The sequence below is a fragment of the Rhinopithecus roxellana genome, chromosome 2 (assembly GCF_007565055.1).
Source record: "Rhinopithecus roxellana isolate Shanxi Qingling chromosome 2, ASM756505v1, whole genome shotgun sequence".
Lineage (NCBI taxonomy): Eukaryota > Metazoa > Chordata > Mammalia > Primates > Cercopithecidae > Rhinopithecus > Rhinopithecus roxellana.
Window position 1 is genome coordinate 13,965,133 of NC_044550.1, and position 23,965 is coordinate 13,989,097.

The 23,965-nt window shown below is 32.9% G+C and overlaps 1 protein-coding gene across 3 annotated transcripts in view; it reads left to right on the forward strand.

Annotated features, from left to right (window-relative positions):
* BANK1 (B cell scaffold protein with ankyrin repeats 1) overlaps positions 1–23,965 on the forward strand; it is a 335,823-nt gene that overhangs the window by 121,436 nt on the left and 190,422 nt on the right. For all 3 annotated transcript variants that reach the window (XM_030916824.1, XM_030916828.1, XM_030916833.1), the window contains one exon: positions 13,361–13,466. In XM_030916824.1, coding sequence (XP_030772684.1) covers positions 13,361–13,466 — 106 coding nt within the window. The remainder of the gene's footprint in view (positions 1–13,360; positions 13,467–23,965) is intronic.

Consider the following 23,965-nt stretch of genomic DNA (forward strand, 5'->3'; position numbering starts at 1 on the left):
GGTCCAAGAAAAAAAAAAAGAAAAATGAATAAGACCTAATATTTGATAACACAACAGAGTGATTATAGTCAATCGTAATTTTGTTGTACATTTTAAAGTAACTAAAAAAGTATCATTGGATTGTTTGTAACACAAAGGATAAATGCTTGAGGGGATGGAGACCCCATTTTACATGATGTGATTATTACACATTGTATACCTGTATCAAAACATCTCATGTACCCCATAAATATATATACCTACTATGTACCCACAGAAATCAAAATTTAAAAGTTAAAAAACAAAAAATAAAAATAGAAAGTGAAATGAAAGTTGCCCTCTTAAAATACTGTTTTTTATTTATGAAATTGGATAAATGATCTGATGCTTAAGAAAGTGTTGAACTCTAAGAAGTGTCAGATACTAGAAAAATTAAGAACTTATTCTGTAAGCTTTTCTTCATTTTCTACCTCAGTAATACACCATGTTAATACATTTCTTTACTGACTTTTAACAGCATACAATTCCAGTCCTACCTTTAAGGAAATATTTGCTATTCAAAAAGGCCTGAGATAGTACCACTCTTTCAAAAGACTACATATTGTTTTTCCTTTCCCTTTAATGGAAAGTGGCTGCATGGCATAGGTGCATTAGTTCTGAATGAGGCAGGAGCAAGAATTAGATTATTTTACAAAATCAGCAGTCACTTACTTCATGGAAGTTCTGTTTCCTTAGGGCTAAAGGAATATCCTTATGTGTACAATGAAGACGCAAGACTATATTCTCACCAAAATCACTTTCAACTCAAGTATTCCATAATTCTATGCCAAGAAAATTCTTAGATTGGGAATTACAACCACTCTCTATTCCGGAAGATTGACTTGCAAATATGTGGGCACTTTGTGTATGCTTTATTTCACTTTTATTTGTATTTCTTCTTAGCTCTCCATCCAAAAAAGAAGCAAATCATTCGAGTTCCATGTATCGTCCATCACTTTTATTACTTGTTCCATATTCCTGATGGAAGGTTTGAGATGACTGGAGAAAGAACAGTCAATAAAATGCAGTTTGGAGATTTACTTCTGGATTCACTTTTTCATATTATTGTGTCCCTTATTAGAATGGATCAGTAAGAATAAGGCATATCTATTGAAACTTGTATTTTACTGATAACATAAGTGACATATCTTTTGTGCTACGTTTCCACCTGTAATAATATTCAAGGGAAAATAATTCCAAATTGGGGTAGTTCAGATTTAATGATTATATTCACTTCAGTTACAAATCATTGAACTAGACAGGAGCATACCACTTAGTACACTTATACATTTATTAAAAAATAATAAATTGGTTAACTTTAACAGCAGATATACTAGCTGTTGTGATAAGACAATATGTAGTTCTGAGTACAATTACTTAGCCATTAATACCCTTACTATTGATTCTCTACAATTTTTTAAACCTTATAAGCCATCTCAGTCTGTTTTCATAGTTATTGTCCCCATGTTTTAACTTATATTTAGCTACTGTTAAGAATATATTTCACTAATGACTTATTAACTTATAGTTTCTTTTCACTCAGTGGCAATGAATACTCTCTTCACTTTCTATTTATCCCAAACTAAAAGCATCTTCATGCTTCTTATGTAGCCCTGTCTCATTGGCTGAGGTTGGCTTTGCTCACCACTGCAGAGGATGACTGTGTGCTGATGTGAGTGCTGCCTGTAACCAACCCCATTCAAGGGAAGACTCTGCTTTTACTATCTGCTTCTTTAGAGGGCTCATGTCTTTAACCAGAAGAAACGTTTTAAAACAATCCAGAAAAACAAAGCACAAGTCAAACACAGTTAATAATGTTTCTTTATGGCTACTATTCATAATGAGATAATTAGAGAAAATTAGAGGATCTGCTCCTGATAGTAACAAACCTCAAATCATCAATAACTTTTTGGAAATTAGAAGACTGAAAAATTTCTGTGCCAAAAATATGCTTGCTTGTATTTTCTAAAAGTCACCATGCAATCTTGTGGTCCTCTGTACTAATTACAGTTATAGTACAGTATCAATAATAAGATAAAGAAATAAAGTAGATATATCATTTGGAAACTCTAAACTCTCTTTAGAATTCTTAAATTATGCTTTTACAGTAAACCAAATCAAGACATAGGAAATAAGTAAAAGCAATATTTGAAAAGGAAAATGTAACTTCTAAGAATGCTTCCCCACCAATTCCCTATAGGTCAGCCATTTAATTTTGTTAACCTTGGTACCTTAGGTAGCAAAACACAAACAAGTATGCATCAATTATGCTCAAGTCTTTCCTAACAAGTGCAATGGACGTTTTTCATGTCAATTTAACTTGAGTTTTCAGCAGCAATTAACGCCTTTGTCCAAAGTTACTGTCCTGATTCAATTTTTTGTTTTGTTTTGTTTTCTTCGCTTCTATAAGCCATTTTTCCTGGTTTTCCTTTCACTTCCGTGGTGCTTCCTTCTCAGTAGTCTTTGTAGTTTCTTTATTCTGTGACCTACAAAGTAAAGTTCCTAATTGGTCAAGTTTTGATTCTTCGACTCTCTTTATTCCTTGATAAATATTCCCTCTGCATGTTATCTCATTAATTCTTAAGATATATTCCAAATGTGGTTTCCCTTTAAACCCCATTTTTTTCAGTGCTCTCTAACTCAGGAAATGCATCATCATCAATCCAGTTTAAAAACCGCAAACATAAGAGTCTCCTTAATACCTTCTTATATCCTTACTCTACAAATTCAGTCCACACTAATTGTATCAATGTTACTTACTAAATATTGGCCACTTCGCTTTGTATCTCGACAGTTCTAACACTTTAGTCCATCGCTTTTTCTTTTGCCTAACCTATTATAATAGCCTCCTTATTGGTCCTCCACCATAAGTTCTTGCACACCTCCTACTATCTCAAATTCATAGTCTGGGAGTTTTGTTTGTTTGTTTTGTTTTGTTTTGTTTTGTTTTGTTTTGTTTTGTTTTCTGAGACGGAGTTTCGCTCTTGTCGCTCAGGCTGGAGTGCAGTGGCGCGATCTGGGCTCACTGCAACCTCTGCGCCCTCTCCCCTTCCAGTTCAAGCGATTCTCCTGCCTCAGCCTCCCGAGTAGCTGGGATTACAGGCGCCTGCCTCCACGGCCAGCTAATTTTTGTATTTTTAATAGAGACGGGGTTTCGTCATGTTGGCAGGCTGGTCTGGAACGCCTCATCTCAGGTGATCCACCGGCCTCACCTTCCCATGATTACAGGCGTGAGCTACCGCGCCCGTCCTGGGAGGTTCTTTTAAAAAGGAGGTTCTCAGCATGTAATTCTGCTCCAACATTTCAATGGATTCCAATTTTGGGGTGAATTAAAATATTTGACATGAGCCATGTAGCCCTGCAGAGACTGTCCCTTCTCCTTCTCTCCAGTTTAATCTCACTTTTCTACCTCTCCTTGTGCATTCCAGGCACACTGTCTACTTAGCTCCTGGACCATGCCAGGCAGTCTACGACAGGGAATTTTGCATGTGTTCCTTTATCTAACTGAAGCACTTTTCCAGTTCCCTCTTTATTCTTACTATTTTCACCTAGTTAATTCTAATTGCTCCTCTAAATTCTTTATTCTAGTATCTCTTCCTCAGTGGATCCTTCCCTCATTTTACACAACTCCTTGTATATCTCTTTGTAAAACTGATCACATTCTAATTTGACATCTATGTGTGTGACAGTTCTCAAATTAATGCCTGCCTTTCATTACCACGGTCAATAAGGGCAAAGTTACTATCTACAGTTGTGCGTTGGCTAACAATGGGAACATGTTCTGAGAAATGCATTGTTAAGCAATTTCATCATTGTGCAAACATCACTACGTGCAAACATCACTCAGTGTACTTATCCAAACCTAGGCTAGGAGTATAGCCTACTACACACCTAGGCCTAGTATAGCCTGTTGCTCCTAGACCACAAACCTGTATAGAATATTACTATACTGAATAGTGTAGGCAACTGTAACACAATAGGAAGTAGTTGTATATCTGAACATATCTAAACATAGAAAATACAATAAAAATATAATATAAATTATTTTTAAAAGGTGCATCCATAGGCAGCTCTACTATAATTTGGAACTGCTATTGTATATGAAGTCTGTCATTGACCAAAATATTCTTATGCAGTACATGGCTGTATTTAGTTCTCTGTTTTATCTCCAGGACCAAGGATACTGTAAGACACATGGCTGCTCAATAAATACTTTGTTGGGCAAATAGGAGGTGAAATAATTTTATACATTAATTTCCCACCCAGTTTCAAGTGATCCACTTTTTAGAGCCCTTTGTTCCAGTTGCCACTAGCACAGGCACAAGCCCTTTATGAGGAGGCAATGGGACTACTGGCTGAAGCAGAAACAACAAAGCAAAGAAGGGAAGGACCAGAAAGGAAAGAATCAAATGAATATAAACAAGATGGATTCTGTTGCATAGCTTGGAACCTATCTCCCAAAACACACTAAAAAAGAAATTTCTAAAATATTTTCAATAAATCATGCCATCATTTATAGAAAGCAATTTTGAGAGACATTGTTTTGAGTGTCATTGCTATGTTTGTTTTAAAACTTCCGTCTGTAACAGTACGTTGTTACAAAATGGTTACTAAAAAGAGGCAAAGGTAAGAAAGGGCATGGTTCTTATGCTTTATTTAATGCCTACAATAGAAACACTTTGGTGTGTCTCTTACATTATGAATGTCATTAAGTATCTCCATTAATAGAATCTGTTCAAGTTTGCTCAAGTTAAAACTTTGAGACCTTTTGACAGTAGGAATTAATATATTGGGGTGGGGAGCATGTTGAAAAACTCAGCACAATCAAGTTTCAGTCAATACTTCAGAAGTGTATTAAGAAAACTTTAATCAGATTGTCTTTACATAAATTATGATGTTCATGTGTTTTTCATGATTGATGGGGATGCTAGTCATTCCCCAGTATTTTTTTTCCTTTCTTACAGCATAATATAATGTTCATCTGAGCACATGGAAATACTGCATTTCCTCCCTTGAAGCTAGGTGTAGCCATATGACTAAGTGTTGCTCAATCGCATGATATGTCAGTAGAAGCAATACGTGCAAATTTATGAGCATGTCCTTAAAAGACGGGTGCAGTCATGCTCTCTCCCTCACTGGCTTTTTCTTTTGACTGGTTTGAATTCAAACAAGGAAGTCATGGATGAACCTTCTTGTACCATGAAGGTGACATATAACAGTGAAACTCTAGACAGAAAGGGCCTGGATGCCTAAATCCAGGGTTTCTTTCTTGTTTAGGCCACTATCACTTTGGGTCTCTCTATTGCAATAGCGAAATCTGCATTCTAACTAATTTAAAAGCTATGTGTTATTTAATTTAAGAATTTAGAAATAACAAACAGACTGTATGTTTTGTCAGTGGAAAAGCCAGTTTGGGAAGTCACATCTCCTTATTGCTAGACTTACATGCTCTTCTTATATCATGATTACATTTCATGAGTTTTTGTATCCAAGAGTTCACATAATAATATTTAGAGAAAAATAGAATTTTTACTGGAAATTTTGCATTCTACATTTATAAGATTACATTTAATATTTACATTTAAACTTCTAAAAAATTCTGTTGGTTAATTATTATTGAGATTCATAGCTACTGAGTTCTGGAGCAGGCATTTAAATGCTGGTTCCTTGAATCTCAAAACACATTTTCTTCACGTTATAATACCACTTGCAAGTATTTAAAGAGATTCTACAACTATATGAAGACCTAATCAATAATACATATACAATAATTTGCATTGTTTTATATGTTTGTTTTTGTATTTATAGTCACAGATATTGCAATTCAAAGAAATGATTCATTCAAAACAGAAAATTAAGTTGATAAAAGAAAATATCTTTTAGATTTATACATTTACATTATTATTTTAAATTGACTGCTTTGAGCTGAGCATGTATGAAGTTTTTTAAAAAATCTTTGCATAACCCTAGAAAATATTTGCTTTGCTCTTTTTTCTATCATTTTCTTTACAAGCTACAGTAAGATATTTTTAAAGATATGTAAACTATTTATCAGATTTCACTTTAAATGGCTGTTTTGGCTCTCTTTCATGGCACACATTTAAAATAGAGGAACAAACGAGATGACCTTTCTTTTGCTAGTGAAACTTAAACAAGTACAACAATTTGTTATAAGAAGAACAAGGCTGTTTTCAGCTCAACCGTTGACTTTCCTTTTAGATACTTCTTGGCCTACCTCCATTTATGGAAGCTGGAAAGACCAGATTCCAACATTTTTAACTAACCTTGCAGTTAGACATGTCATGTGAGAGAGTTTTCAATGAGACACAAGGGGACATCTTTGGAACTTTTGCTTTTCTGATTAAACAAAGAAAAAGAATAGATATGGTTGGCTGTAACCCCCTCTCCCAGTACCCCCACTTCCCACATACATCACTTTCCTCCCTCTTTCTGGCTAAACATCAGTATAATGTTGGGAACTGCAGTGGTCATCTTGAAGCCATGGGAGCATAATTTATTCTTTACTTAAATACTATTTCAGATTTTATTCTTCTCTCCAGGATTAGAATGTAGGATTAAATTTAGTGTCTTTAGAATGTAAAGATCTAAGTTAGAATCTTTATTTACCACTTATTAGCTCTGCAAATTTGGGTGTTTCTGAGTTTTTTGTGCCATGATTATCACCTCTATAAAAGTAGACATTTAGAAAAATCTACCTTGCAGGATGTTATAAAAGTTAGAGAAAAATTATACAGAGCCTAGCACATTAGCAGTGCTCCACATATGGTAGTTATTACTATTAGTTAAACTGTTTGAATCTGTTCATTGCATGCTTATTCCTATAACATATATCCTTTCACAGCACTCCAGTGATCTGAACTGTTTTCCAACTATTTACATTATGTAATACTGTCCTAAAATGCTTTGAAAGCCTCTGGATGCCATTATGCTCAGTGTTCACACCCCTCATCAAAGAGAGGAGTGAAATCCAACTTCGTAGGGTTACTTTTATATAAATATCTATATATCTCAAGGAATTCGGTTTTGTGTAATAAATATTTAGGGGGATTGTTAATATTTAATTAAACTTAATTTTTAGATAATTGTACATTGATATATAGTTGTAGGTTATATAGAAAGGGACTGTGTGTTACGGTAGTTTGCGTTTTTCAAGGACTTGGTTCATTTCATATAAATCATCAAACTTATGTATGTAGAATTGTTCATAGTACTCCTTTTTATTCTTTTGATGTCCGCAGGGTTTGTATTGATATCTTTTGTTTCATTTGTGATATTTGCAATCTGCATTTTTTCCCTATTTTTCTTTGTAAGTCTTACCAAAAGTTTGTCAATTTTCTTGATCTTTTAAAAGAATCACTTGTTACTATAATTTTTCTTCATTGTTTTCATACTTTAAATTTTGAGTTCTGCTGTTATATTTATTGTTCTGTTCTGCTTGCTTTGAGTTTATTATGTTCTTTTTGTGCATTCTTGAAGTAGGAACCTAGATAATTGATGTGAGACTTTCTCTCTTTTCCAATGTATTATAAAATTTTCTCAGCCCTCCTTTAGCTATGTTCTAAAAATTTTGATATGTTGTATTTCGCTTTCATTCAGTTTAATGTATTTTTAAAATTCCGTTCAGTTTCTTTTTGACTCATAGATTACTAAGTAGTATGTTGTTTTGTTTCTTAATGTTTGGGCGCTTTCCTATTATCTTTCTCTTGTGGATTTCTAGTTTGATTCCATGTGGTCAGAAACGACACTGTATGATTTAAATTATTCTAAATTTGTTAATATTTGTCTTATGTCTCAGGATATGATCTATCTTGGTATAAGTTTCTAAAACCCTTGGAAAGAATATGTATTCTGCTGTTACTGCATGGAGTGGTCTATGTATGTGGATTGATGCTGATTGGTTAGAGCATTGGATGATACTGTGTTTGAATTTATTTTTTCCTGATTTTCAGTCTACCAATTGTAGAAAGAGAGATGTGTAAGTCACCACTGTCGTTGTGGAGTTGTCTGTTTCTCCTTTCAGTTCTGTTAATCTTTCCTTCGCATTTTTTTGAAGTTTTGTTTTTTGGTGCATACAGATTCAGGATTACTATGTCCTCTTGATGAACTGATTCTATCATGATATAATGTCCCTTTCTGTCTCCTGTAAATTTTTTTTTGCTCTGATGTCTATTTTATTGATATTAATATAGCCATTTTTGCTTTCCTTTGTAATCTTTGCATGCTATATCTTTTTTATTATTCTACTTTCAACCTGATAATTTTACTTATTATAAATATTATAAAAGTATTTATTATAGTTTTATTTACTATAAAAACCTGATAATTTTATTTATTATTTTATTTATTATAAAAAATAAATAAATTTTATTTATTACTATAAAGAGAACATATAGTTAAACCATATTTTTAAATCCACTCTATTTTTTTAAATTTTCTCTCTGTTTTCATTTCTGTTTTTTGTTGTTGTTGTTGTTGCTTTCCTATGTAGTATTTACTTTTTAAAGAAATTCACTTTGATGTATCTCTGGTATTTTAAGTGCAACTATTTGCACAACTTTTTTAGTTGTTGATGTAGGTATTATATTATGTATACAAAACTTATAGTCTAGTACTGTCTTCATTTTACCAGTTTGAGTGAAATATAAAAATACTACCTCCTTTGACTTCTTTTTACCCATCCCCTATTTATAATATAAATGTCTTAGATATTTTGACCACATACATTTAGAACACATAAGACCGTGTTATACCTTGTCTTTAACTGTCAGGTATGAGTTAGAACAGAGAAAAAGGAAAGCCTATCATACTCACCTATACTTTCGCTTACTGTGTTCTTGCTCTCTGATGTTCCAAAAGGTCTTCTTTCATTATACCCTTATGGTTTAGAGCACTTTTCTTTCTCCATTATTTTAGGACACATCTGTTGATAACAGATTCCCTTAGTTTTTCAAAGCAGAAATGCTTTGATTTTCTCTTCAGTCCTGAAGGGTATTTTTGCTGGACATAAGATTCTGGGTTGATAGTTCCTTTCTTTTAACACTTGACAAATATTTTGCCACTTCTTTCTGCCCTTCATAGCTGCTTCTAGCAATCTAATTGTTTGTGCCATATAGATAAAGTGTTATTTATTTTTCACTTTTTTCAAAATCTTTTCTTTGTATTTAGTTTCCAGAAGTTTTGTGATTAGTCTTGGCTTGGAATTTGGGGGGTTTATCCTGATTTTGCTTTTCACAGCTTGCTCTGTCTATAGGTTTATGCCTCTTGCCAAATTCAGAAAGTTTCTAGGAATTATTTCCTTGTCTACTTTTTCATCCCCACCTTGTTCCTCATCTCTTCCTGGGACTCTGATCACAAGAATGTTCAATCTTTCTTTATAGTCTTACAAGTGCTTGAAATTCTGCTTATTTCTTTCAGTGTATTTTCTTCCTGTTGTTCAGATTGAGTAATTTTTATTGTTCTGTCTTCAAGTTCATTGATTGTTTCCTCTGTTCTCTTCATGTCACTGTTAAGCCTACCCAGTGAGGTATAATTTTGATTTTTGTATTTTCAGTTCTGAAAATTCTAGTTGGTTCTTCTTTGTATCTTCTATTTTTTTGCTGAGAATTTCTGTTTTCCTGATAAAGCTTTCTATTTTTTATTTGTTTCAAGCATGATTGTAATTGCTTGCTGAACTATTTTTTTTTTACAAGAGCTGTTTTCAAACCTTTGACAGATAATTCTAATGTCTTTGTCCTCTTGGTGTTGGCATTTTTATTGGTCGTTTCTTTACAATGGATTTGCAGTCTTCCAGATATGTCGTATAAAAACTGATTTTCTACTGAAAGTTGGACATTTTGTTTGTATTTAGGGAGAGGAAAAAGGAAAGTAAGACTACTACATATTTCCAGAAGTCAAGTCTGTAATTCTGAATGTTATTTAAAATAAAATTTATATCTTTATTATATTTATATTTTCTAGTTAGGAAGAACTACTAATTATAACAAAGTTGTTTATCAGAAATAAGTGTAAATTTATGTAACACTTTGAGATTCAAATAGAGTTGTGATTTATAAATACATATGCAAATGATTTTTTTTTTTTTTTTTTTTTTTTGAGACGGAGTCTCGCCCTGTCGCCCGGGCTGGAGTGCAGTGGCCGGATCTCAGCTCACTGCAAGCTCCGCCTCCCGGGTTTACGCCATTCTCCTGCCTCAGCCTCCTGAGTAGCTGGGACTACAGGCGCCCGCCACCTCGCCCGGCTAGTTTTTTGTATTTTTTTTTTTTTTTAGTAGAGACGGGGTTTCACCGTGTTAGCCAGGATGGTCTCGATCTCCTGACCTCGTGATCCGCCCGTCTCGGCCTCCCAAAGTGCTGGGATTACAGGCTTGAGCCACCGCGCCCGGCTGCAAATGATTTTTAAGTTACATTCATCAATCCCTTATTCCCTCATCTGGAACTAAAAAAATTTTCTTGGGAGTAGTCTAACACTTTCTTCATACACATAAAGCATTGTTTTTTAACCAGACTTCTGGCTATTTCATTTCTCAGTCTGTTTTCTGTTTTCTTCTTCCATTGTTCTCAATAAATACAGACGCATGTATGCATGTATATGTGTATGTTTATATGTATTTATTATGGATAGGTATTTAATTTGTTCTATAACAAAATAATAACACTAATATAATTTCATCATTTTATTCTATTCTTAATTTAACATCAAGTTCATTAACTAAAGTCTTAGGATAAATGTGATTTTTGATGAGCAAACTTTATACTATTTTATTTCAATCTTCCTTTTTGAAAGATTCGTACAATTGTATCAGCTTCATCAAATGTTCTTTGGGTTGCACAATTTATTATAAGGAGAGAAAAATTCTAATTTTTGTCATTTTAAAATTTCATTGCCAATGTTTTAGAAATGTTGCATATTGTGTCTTTGAAACACAGTTTTAAAAGGAGCATAACTACTCAAGTCAGATATTTTTGGTTAGGTTGTCTTCTAGGGAGAAATCTTGGGATTATTTTTCACAGCCATTTTTGTGATTTTTCACATCTTTGTTTTGTGTTATATACCACTTATTTATATGCAAGCATAATACTAGGAGTATGATTATTAAATTAAAATAGAAGTGATTAGATTCAACTAACTATGGTGGGCTAGAATATTAAGAGTTATCTGTATTCTTTCCTAATTAATTGTCTTTGTCTATGTAGCGACCTTTTATTCTGACTCTGAATACATTGCTACTTTATTCTTAAAATTAATTATATTATCTATAGCATTTCTCATGTTAAAGTGCTGTGGTACCCTCCATGAGAAATGGTAGTTTTCATATTCCTAGTGGGAACTCTTGCTCTTTTGAATTCTCATCTGTGTTTTAGAATCTCAGATCTGGAAGGAATCCCAGAAGCTATTTTATGCCTAACTTATACGTGAGTGTAATAACTTTATGCCACACCAATCTCTATCCACTAGATTTTGTATATTTTTAAGAAGAAATAGTGAATGGATCTCCTCATGTAAAAATGTCAATGGCTAGATAATATGCTATGCAGAACTGTCAAGGCCATTGACACAAATTTTAAAGAAAGTTTACAAACTAATGTTATGATTTCCATATATTTAAAATTTCTCTCATCAGTTTGTATCACTAAAACACATTTTTTAAGCTTTAGTATAAAGTGTGAACATATTACCAATAATTTTTTGCCCCACTTCTTCTTTCAAAGGCTTCCTGAAGAGATTAAAACAGTAATACGAACTAATATAAAATTATGTCATCTTCATTTATAGGATAGGTTCTACTGAATATAAATACTCAACATATAAACAATCATAATTATGCTGAAACCTAAATAAGTTTAATTTATTTCACATAACAAATGTTTCCACATTAAGCATTATAGACCTGAAACAATCACTCATTGTGTACAAAATGAATTGCAAACTTATCAGGTGTTTAAGGCCCTATTTGAAATACCCACTTCCTTTTTATCTCTCATTCTTCTATATTCTTATGGAACATAGAGTCCTTAACCAGGCCATGCATATGACACTTACATGCCTATATGCAATTTGTTTGTTTAGTCTAGAATGCTTCTTGTGTGTGTGGTCATCTCCATTTGGAGCATGTCTTCCATAAAGCCTTTGCTGGCCAGTTCTTTCTTTGTGCAACTGAGGCAGTTTCCTTTTGCCCACACTATACCTAACTCATAGTGAGTTTCAACATGGTACCAGGGACTCTTCATTGCCCATATGTGATTACATTACTGAATTTTTGGAAGGCAGAGTTTGTTGTCACATTTTCCTTTTTTTCTTTTTTTAGAAAATATATTCCAGAGCTGAGGGCTTTGCATAGTCTGTGGTGTTTATTAGATGCTTATGAATGCTGGGTTTTGTTCTGCGTTACATAGCTACAAGTGGAGAAAAGGATTTTTCATTCCTTCTTTACACTTCTTAGCACAACTTTCAAGAAATCCAGGGAGACCTAAACCACTTTATTACTTGCACCTAGAATTCTGAAAAATTAAGAAATAAAGGAACAAAAATGTCTTTTTTTAATCCAATTATTTAATTTGTGACTATATCTTGATAATATTTCTGGTTTTATTTTTGGAAATCCTTTCAAAAGTCTTAATTAGAAACTTTTGTTCCACAGTTGCCTCCTCATCCCATGACTTTGTTGATTAGCCCACCTCCTTAGCTATAAACATCTGTGTCTTGAGCAATTTGGTCCCGGTCATAGTATGACAAAACACAACTTGAAAAGAACACTGGTCTTTGTAACAGGTTATATCATGGGCAGTAGAACACTTGAATATTGGATGGCTCCTCCCAAAATGCTTAGCTTAGGGAAATAGAGTAGAATATAGTTACTCTGTATCTGCAGGGGCCAAGATAAATATTTTCCCTCACTTAGACACAGCAATAATGTAATTTAAGACCATCTGACTTTTGATCCTTAAGTTAAAGAAAAAGACTCATTTTATTATTTCATTTATTAAACTGCAAAATATATTTTACCAAAATTTATTATTGAAACAAATTTCATGGTTATCCTTGACCTACTGCAATTCTCTTTTAAAATTTGTATTTGAGCAAAGTTATAGTTTCTTATCCAAAAGTGGAGACTTTTATTTCTTGAATCCATTTTTCTGTTATCTTAATAATTGGTTTTTAGGCAAGGCCCTTATGCTTTGATTTATTCTTTCTAAAAGGTTATCAGTATTACTAAAGATTAGCCATTGTTTATCCCAGTTAATAAATTTTCATCAAATTGCACTCAAATGAGTTTCTATGTAAATAATTAACCTAGTGAAAATTGTTTTTCACTTGAAAACAGAATGGCATTGAAGAACTTGATGGTGTCCTTACATCCATATTCAAACATGAGATACCATATTATGAGTTCCAATCTCTTCAAACTGAAATTTGCTCTCAAAACAAATGTGAGTATTTTCCAGCTGCATCAATTATTTTTTATATCACATTCCATTCTATGTAATTGTTTAATAAATGTTATAACCAAAAATATAGGTAGCTGCTCTGCCGATGAGATGATTTAGACAACTCCTGACTCCTGGTGAAAGGGTACATTAGTACAAACTCCTGAATGTTCGTTTGGTAATTTTTTTTTTAATCTCAGGCCTTAAAAATGCACATAACTGTTCCAATTAACAAGCCTACTTCTTGACTTTTACTCTAAGAAAATGTTTGGGCAACTTCATTTATGATAAAAATTATTCATCATATAATTGTTTATAATAACCAAAAAGTAGAAATACTTGACAAAGACAAGTAATTGATCATACCCATTTTCATACATCTATTAATGCAACCACCAGAAATTAATATTATAAATTTATTTGCTTGCCGGGGTGATGTTTTGGTGTATACTTACATGAATAAAAGCCAGGCTATGTAGCAGAGAGTGTGATCATCTGTGTAAAAAAGTACTTGTACATTTAACAGCATATGCTCTGGACAGGTGTGCAGCTAGTGTTCACAGTAGTTGTGTTTGGGTTGTGCAATTTCAAATATTACATCTTGTTTCATCTTATTGAATCTGTATTTTCTACAACAACTATGTATTATATATGTGGTTAAAAATATACAGATATCAAGAAAAGTATATATAGGAGCCATACATGAAAAATTATATTTCCAGATGTCATCTTGAGCTCAGTAGTATATTTTAGAACTTTTTTTTTTGTTCCTGCATAGTTTGTTGACATACTGTTTATAATTCATTTATATGCCGGCTATGTGTGAAACACTAAAGTAGAGATGTAATGGTGAATATGACAGACATGAAGCTAAAGAATATGATAAGTCTAATATTGACATACTAAAAATTAATGAGCAAGGTTTTATTTCTGTAGGGTTTCTGTGCTATTTAAAGCAGTTTTGTCATCAGCCTGGAAGGCTTAAATACAGCAATAAGAAAAGAGTAGGAGTCGTAAGGCACAGCTTCTTGTGATTCACCTAGATATGTAAGAAGCTGCATAATGGTGAAGTTCCATTAGGAAGAAAAGCCAGTGGTATGCTAGCTGTGAATAAGTACTCTTGTGAAATTAGTGACATTTTATTTTTGTTTCCAATATATATTTTAACAATATGTAATTCACTTACAAAACTAAATACTAGATGAGAATAGGAAATGAACATGATATGATTCTTTACATACAACACATAGTTTAATTGGAGAAACAAATGATATACATGTATTTACAGAAAGAATCAATGAGATAAACTTTGTGGTAGTGATTATATTAACAATAGAATTTTAGATAAATGGTACATTATTTTTCAGGGTGTGCTTCTAAAAGGAAGTGGAATTTTACCTAGGTCTTAAATAATTATAGTCGCCAAAAGAATGAAAATAATCTTCTAAAGATAGATAATTGATTATGTAAATATTGGTGCATCTATTAATACAACCATCAGAAATTAATGTTATTGGAAATGTATTTGCTGGCTTGAATGCTGTTCCAAAGTATACTTAATTGAATAAAAAGCAAGCTGGGTAACAGGTTAGTTCTATTTGGAAATTATCTCAAAAGTCTTAATTAGGAACTTTTGTTCCACAAACCACTCCTCACCTCATGGCTTTATTAATTGATCCATCTCCTCATCTCCTATAATCGTTTGTATCTTGAGCAATTTGATCCTAATCACAACCTTCATTCAAGCTAGGGAACTGATAAAGACAGAGAAAGGAGAAAGGAATTCTAGGCAAGAGAAAGTACATACAACGGTATGAAGATGGAATTATGACACAATTTTACAAATTTCCTCAGCATTATATTTGCTTAGGCTTTTGAAATCGAAATTGTGGAGATGGAGAAGATGGCATGGTTTTGGTCTCTTGGTTTTACACATAAAGAATTCTAGATAAGATTAAAACTGCCTCTCAGTATACTGTTTAGGTTGTGGAATATGAATTTTAGAGCTAAAAAAGCTGAGACAATTGTGGTCCCTTATTTTTATAGATGGAGAACTCTGGATGGGTTATATCAGAGCCCCTGAAAATGTGAATCTGGTTCAGCGGGGATGGGGTACATTCTAAGTGTTTGCCTTTTAAGAAGCTTCCAGGTGAAGCTGATGCTGCTATACCTCAGAACTCTCACTAGGTACCAAGACTTTAGAGCAATTGTTCGCAAACTTCACTGCATATTGTAATCACCTGTGTAGCTTTTAAAACCTCCTATGCCCAAGCCATACCCTAAACCAATTTATTAATCTGGGAGTAGGTCCCAGCCATCAATAGTTTTTAAAGTTTCCCAGGTGATTTTAATGGGCAATCAAATTTACTAGCCCCTAATTGCTTCAATGTACTACAGACCAGCAAGATAATTCTTCCTTATATTGAATTTTGACACAGAAAAAAAAATTAGCCTCTCTTTACAAAGGTTATAAAGATAATAGTATATGAAAGTTTTGAACCATCACTATAATTTAATGATAATTTTGTATCTGAAAAAATTACAAAATTAAAAAAATTTTAAAGCTAAAAATGAAAAGTTTACTGAAATCCAGATAGCTCATTCAGAAGCATTATTGCTGGGTATTATTGCATAACAGATGTTATAAAACCTATATATAACAGAGCCAAAGAATCTCCATAACATTAAGCTCTAATTTCTAATGAAAATACAAAATACCATAATATATGTAATAAGAATATGCAATAAAGACATGAATATGACTGAGCTAGGGTTTTGCTTGCCTCCTTGACCCAGTAGTCTCAGATAAATGTCAGCTTCAGAATATCTAGTCTTTAAGACTTTGCACCTGTGTTTCATAATGTTCCTGCTGATAAGGTTTAAGTTACCTTTTTACGTATATTAATCAAGGGAATTGGAGAGAGAAATGGTGAGTTGTTGAAGAACCTACTAGAGGCATTCTGAGAGGTAAATTCAGCAAACCATGAATCAGGTGTAACCCCAGGTATCTATCCCTGAGGACAGGTCTCTAATTATTTGGTGAACTATTTTATTTATTAAACAGTTATTATTTATTTCTCTATATCTTAGCTATGGGAAATTGAGAAATTGAATCACTCTGAGAGAACATAATCATAAGGAATTGAGAAAGTATACATTGAGATTGACCTACCCTAAGGATTTGTCATGGAATTACCTGCAGATACCTATGGTTCTTTAAAAGTTTAGAGTGAAACGCTATATCAACCAAAAATTTTATTATTGCCCCATCTTCTCTTTAAAGTTATTTTCGTAAATTCTGGGTTTAGTTTCCTGCCACTTCACTTATAATAAGTAAAATACCATTCCATGTCAATATGTCTTAGTCATTTTTTATTCCTCTCTACACAATACACTCATGTTTTCTTGCGTTATAGGGGTGGGTGGAAATAAGAGGGAAAATATGTAACAAATAACATTCTGCTTTAATGTTCTCTTACCTTGTAATGCTTCATTATTGATTTAAAATTAGTGCTTTCCATTGACAAGAATTTTCCATACAAAGAAGTTATCTCTAGGAGTAGAATGTTACCAGGTTTCTAAATAAGCCTGATGTATTAATGCAATACAGGACTTTTGAACACGCGAGTCATAGAACTAATTCATGAACAACTTTCTAGTGTGTGAATCATCAGCAACTGTGAAGTCAATATAAAAGATTGTGATAGGCAATTTTGAGCTGATGTATACCGTACTTGAATAGAAAATACCAGAGTACATCACTTGAAGTATGAGTATTATTTTAAGCAACTTCTGTTTCAGTGGTAGATTTATATATGAACACACATGCTGTGAGTTGTCATTAAAAAAATGACGTGGTGTGATGGTGAAGTGGAGCAGCACACTTAGGCAAACACAATTGCTTTAGTCTCTCTGTAGTTCTCACCTAGTCTGAGTTTCAAGCCTGCTGCAGAGTCTCATAAATCTCACTGCAGCAGATCCGAGAATTTTCGTAACTCTTTTCAGAGCCCTTCCAAAGCCTGGATAATGCAGAGAATCTCCTGTCATGGACAGGAAAAAAACATAGTTTAGCTTGTTTTTATTTTTACTTTTTACAATCTACGCATTTAACAAAATTGCATTTGTACCTCAAATTTATACCAAAAAAAAAAAAAAAAAAGATGCTTGTTTTTAAAGGGGCTGCAGTCCCCAGTTCAGTTATCTTAAGTGGCAATTAATTTAGGAAAATTAAACTAGGTTATTTTTTCCTAGAATATCTACCTTCACTTAGAAAGAACTGGTTCAGTAGAACCCATGCCAATTTATAAAAAAGCATGTCAAAGCATATATTCGTTTATAATTGGTAGCAATATTTTAATCTGAAAGAGGACAGCAGATGATCACCCAGAATTGTGAAAGTATTAACTCAGAATATTATCTCCAAATATATCTTTGAAATATGGAGCATGAACTGGATATTCAGTACATTATGTGGTGGTAACTGTAGGTCAAAGACTTGTCTGGGACTAGTAATATCTTTAGGTTCACAGAAAATAGATCATTTGCTAATTCAATGGAAGAGAACTAAATGTCCAGTGGATTGTCTTTTTTATATCATTAAATAATTTAAACATGCAGAAAAATATAGACAATAATGTAAAGAACACCCTGTAGCTTTGTCAGATTTTAACACTTTGCTTTGCTTCAGATCTTTTTCTTAACAAATAAAACATTATGGATCTAGTTGGATTTCTCTATTTCACTCTGTGATTCTACACCTCGAAAAAAAAACATTATTTTAATTAAATTTCTTGACAATCATTCCTGTGCAGTTCTTCATCCTTTCATTATGTGTATTTGTTTTCATGATTAACATATATTGTTGTACAATTTTGTAAATTTTATATAAATTACATCATACTTTTTCCTTCAACTTATTATTTTTTATTCATATAAATTTTTTATCTATACATGTATATATGTAGATCTAGGTCATCATTTTAAATGTTTTATAGGATTATTTCGGTCGATTACAGCATAATATGTATCTGTTCTACTAATAAATACTAGTGTTTTTACATTTTTTATCATTGCAAGTAATGCTACAGTGAACAATCTTGCATATGAAACCCTATGCATATATATAATAATTTCTCAGGTGATACAATTACCTTGAAAACCCTGGTTAGACTTATTCCTCTTTATCTTATGAGTTTGTTAACATCAAAAGTCATATTTAAAAATTATATTTTTAAATTATTTGTGGCTGCTCCTTTCCTTGATACCTGTGGGATGGAGCTATGTATCAGTGAAATTTCTGTTCTAAACAGATATGTACATATGTACAGTGCTAGATATTTTCAAATTTCTATCAAAAATGTTTGCACTGATTAATAATTTCACTAGCAGTATTGTGACATTGCTCCACATCTCTTCTACGTTAAGAATTGTAAAGCTATTTATTTTTGCCAATATGACAGCTGTTGAGAATCTCACTCTTTAAATAATATTTTAATTACAAACATAGTTGAGCATCTTCTGTTTATTAAGTTGATTTTTCTTTAATAAATTTACATTTAATAGGCTTCATTTATTTCTATTCGTTGTTATTCTTTTCTTATTGAAGTTTGAAAATGCTTTTTTCTTTTTCAGTATACCTATTTTAAATAGTAACTATTTGTCAGTTTTTCACATTTGCAAATATGTACTTAATTAGTGGCTTGTCTTTTATACGGTATTTTGTGTGAACATATGATTAAAGTTTATAATAAATCTTGGTATGTATTAGAGCTGGACCCTGCTTTTCCTTTAAATGATTTTTGTTCCACTTCCTTTATTTGTCCTATAGTATTTAAGATCAGTATGTCAGTTTTCCATGAAAAACTCTGTAAAATTGGAATAAAAGTGTAGATTAATATGGTAAAAAAAAAAAAAAGATACTTTATTTGGGTCTGTTTACAGCTTTCAAAAAATATTGTATTTTATAAAACGTTTGACAATCTTTGTTACATTTATTCCTAATTATCTTAGGGTTTTGTTAACATCAAAAATCTTATTTAAAAATTATGTTTTTAAATCATTGATGGCTGCCCCTTTCTTTGATATTTGTGGGATGGAACCAAATATTATATAATGTATCATGGCTCTACAGAGAAAGAAGACTTTTAACAAGTGAGGAATTACTACTCTCTGAAAAGAAAATTAGGAAAAGATAAAATCAACACTGAGGAGATATTTATAAGAAACTTTTTTGAGATATTTTTCCAGTGTATGAATTTTGCAAAGCATGAAGTTTTAGTGACCTGTTCCATTTGCATTTTAAACCACCTGAGAAGAAAATCGGAAGCTGTGAAGAAATCAATGTAAAAGAAAAAAAAAATGGGCAAGAGTATTTTTTCCGGGATGAAAAGTAATAGATGGTAGGGAAAAATGTAGTCACGTAAATTCCTTTCAAATTAGTCACAAACACATCATCATTAAGTAAATACACTAAATTAGGGATTGATGTATACAGAAGACATTATAAAAACTTCTAGTGATTAAATTGGAGATTTGGCATGTAAATTGACTGTTGAATTATAGATTTTTTCCACTCCATTTTTTTCTTTTTTGCTAATACAACCCACAAGTACAAATTTTCACCTCTTGTCAATAATAATTTTAGCATATTCTCAAGCTAATTTTATGAACTGATGCTTCTGTTTGAATCAAATAATATAAAATAAAACAGCCAGCTTGAATCTTTCAAATTTTTTTTACCTGAGTAACCAAAAAAATATTTTTCCAAAATTCTACTATTGTTACTAACGTTTACAGTGTGTCTTCAAAGATTCTATATTTCCCGATGTGAAGTTTGAAAAGGCATGCTTACAAACATACTGTGGTTGGAGTCTGTGAGTACAAAACAGGAAGGAAAAAAGAAGGGAGAGAAAGAAGGAAAAAAAATAAACAACAAAGTTGATACCGGGATGAGAATTTGGCCGCCTTCATCCTGGAATCACTCCGTAGACAAGGAATTACCTCTGGCCTGAGTATACAAGGAGCATAGATAGAGAAGACAGGACATTCTTACAGAGTCAAGTAAATCTGGCCTCAGGATGCAACCTAACACTGTGGATCACAGGCAATGTGCTATCCTGAGTCCAGCTTTAAGGAACAAACATTTAGGAATGATAAGCCCTTCTCCACTTTTCAATGACCTTTATAATCCCCTCTCAGCTCATTTCCATTGCCATAACAACACATGTTCTGAAAAAGTAGAGGACTCTGTAATTATAGATGAAAAAGGTAAGCCTGTGGACATAGTATTTTCTCCCAATTGGAAGCACCTTGATGTGAAAGATTATTAAGTGATCTTATTTATTCATTTATGTAACAAGTACAAAGTAAGTGCTACTCTTCTAGGTGCTCCAGGAACAGGCGGCCTGCATAGGAAAGTTCTTCTTCATGAAACTTTTATTTAAGTCATTGAGAGTAACAGAGTAATAAAACAGTAGCAACAAAATAAGACCATTGCAAATAGTGATAAGGGTTATGAGAAAAATAAAGTAGGAGGATAGAGAGTTAGTAAGTGATGAAAAGCCATGTAAGGATTTCACACATCGCTTAATACCATCTAATTATATAAGACAAAATATTACTCTTGCTGTTAGGCAGAGAATAGATTATGGTGTGTAAAAATGGAAACAGGGACACCAGATAGGAGACTGTCCTAGTAGTGGCAGGAGAGGCTTGAAGGTGGCTGTCACCCGGGTGGTAGCAGTGGAAGTGATGAGACTTGCTTGAGCTTGGTAGATATTTGAAAGTAAGGATTGTGGGACGTGCTGATAGATTGTAGGTGAAAGAAAGACAGGATTGGTCTGTGTGTAACTAAATACATGTTTATAAAAATATAAATAAAATAAATATCAATGCTGTTAACTGAAATAGAGGTGCTATGGCAAGAATAGTTTTGACTGTGTGATGACACTGTTTTGACAGTGTGATCAAAAGTTCTAGTTTGTCTATGTTAATTAAAATATAATAAATTGGTTGGTATTAAGTATATAAATCAAACACCCAGGAAGGCGCTCATATGTGATATTCACAGCCATAGCCTGAATGAGATTATTCTGCAGAGAGTGCAGAGCAGGGCAAAGGTCTGAGTCCTATGCACTGTTGTATTTAGAGGACTAGGAGAGAAATTTCCATAAAGAGACTGAGAAGCAGCAGTCACTGAAGGTCTCTTAAAAGCCAACTGAAGATAATGTTTCTGAGAGAAGAATATGATCAACCATGTCATGTCCTACTCCAGAGAGAAGTGAAAGCCACAAAATAACTTGTGATATACACAACACCATCCATTAAAGCTAGAAATATGCCCTCATGGATCTAGGTACTCCCAATTCTTTGTGCCATGAAAATAATGTAGATATATTGGTTTCTAGTGAAACTCAGTATCAATAGGTATTATTTATAGAGCAAATGCCTGGGAAGATAAAGAATTAATATTCTGGTTCACTATGTACCCCAAACATATCAAGCCACAAAATATCTACAAACAGATGGGAATGCAGACTGATTGAGACAATGCAAAATGTTAATGAGTGGAGAGGAAAAAGAGCTATCCAGATAAAACGTAGAACAGGTCTATGTAAAATTTAAATTGACTGCTTTTTTGCTCATTTTCCATTATAGTGAACCTCAGTTTCATTTGCTGTATACCCTTTCCTTATTTTAAGCATCTCCAGAGTTTGTATCAGATAAATAAGACTCAGTTAAGACGCATAAATATTGGGAAAGGTATGACTAGAAGCTATAGGACAAATTGTGAACAAGTCCATGTGAAATACAAAGGACAGAATAGCAGATGCATCAAAAAAAGTAACAGATTAGGCAAAGAACTCAAAAAGTGGGAGAACACCAGCATCAAGATGCAGATGACAAAGAGCAGACAAGGCTTGAAGGCTGAAGCAGTTGGCTGCATTATCTCCAGTCACTTTTTTTTTTTTTTTTTTTTGAGACAGAGTCTTGCCCTCTTGCCCAGGCTGGAGTGCAGTGGCGCTATCTGGGCTCACTGCAAGCTCCGCCTCCCAGGTTTACACCATTCTCCTGCCTTAGCCTCCCAGTAGCTGGGACTACAGGCACCTGCGACCACGCCCGGCTAATTTTTTATTTTTATTTTTAGTAGAGACGGGATTTCACTGTGTTAGCTAGGATGGTCTCGATCTCCTGACCTCGTGATCCGACCGCCTCGGCCTCCCAAAGTGCTGGGATTACAGGCGTGAGCCACCGTGCCCGGCCCATCTCCAGCCACTTTTACGCCATTCCTGTCTAGCTAAGTATCAGTTTCTGACTTGAGTCATCTTGGAAGCTGAAAAGATGACCTTGAAAGATGAGAATTATTCATACATTCTCACAGAACAAACTTTTGACAATGATGGAAACCTGAAAAATAAGCATGTCCTCTATCTACCCATGACACCTGGTTGACTATAAGAAATTATATTGCTTGTGATCATTATCTACAAGATGCAAATGGAAATTACTTTTGTAGGAATATAATGGGTAATATTTAGTTGAAATAGTATTCTAACAATACTGTTTTTCTAAAAATGCTACTGATTGCATATTTCTCTAAGAAATAAATTATTATAAATATTGTTTAGCATGTGATTTTCAATTTGTTTTGTATAAAGGGTATTTGGAAGTTAGCATGATGTGGGCTTTAATTGGGATTGCAATTTTAAAATATTTTTAAAGTAGATGATTTAATCTATAGTTACTGATTTGACTGATGTTTATCCCCCTTTTACTTTCATCTGATATTTACAAAGGTCTGTGCTGTTATTCTAAAGGTACCTTTTATAATTGTCCATTTATATACCTTTTTACATCTTTGAAATTTATTGAGCTTTGCTTTAAGTTCAACATATGAACAGTTCTTCCAAATAAATATTTCTCATGTACATTAAAAAATATCATTCTTCAGTTGTCAGGTACAATGTTTTACATATTTCTTTATATTAAACTTGCTTTATTCAAATATTCTGTGGCATTATTAATTTTGAATCTCCTTATTCTACCACAGTGAGAAATATGTTAAAATTAGCCCCTAAGATAATGCTTTTGTTTCTCCTTATATTCCTTCACTTCCTTTTTATGCTTTGTATATTTTGAGCCTATATTTTTAGACACCTAAAATGTTTAACTATGTCTTCCTCTTAAAAATCATGAAAGTATGACCTTCTAACTCTAGTAATGGTTTTTGCCTTAATTTTTTTGTCAAATATTATTATAGCTACCTCAGCTTTCTTGATATATAGCTACTATATGCGCGGTTATGTCTTTTTTTTCTCCATTAACTTTCAAACTTTCCTCGTGTTTTAAAATATGCTCATTGTAAAGAGGATATAGTTTAATATATTTGTTTATGTCTGTGTTTTATTTTACCCATACTGTTAAGCTTTGTCCCTGAACTACAACATTGAGTTTACTTATACTTGAAAATTATAATTATTACTCATATATGTGAATTAATCCAG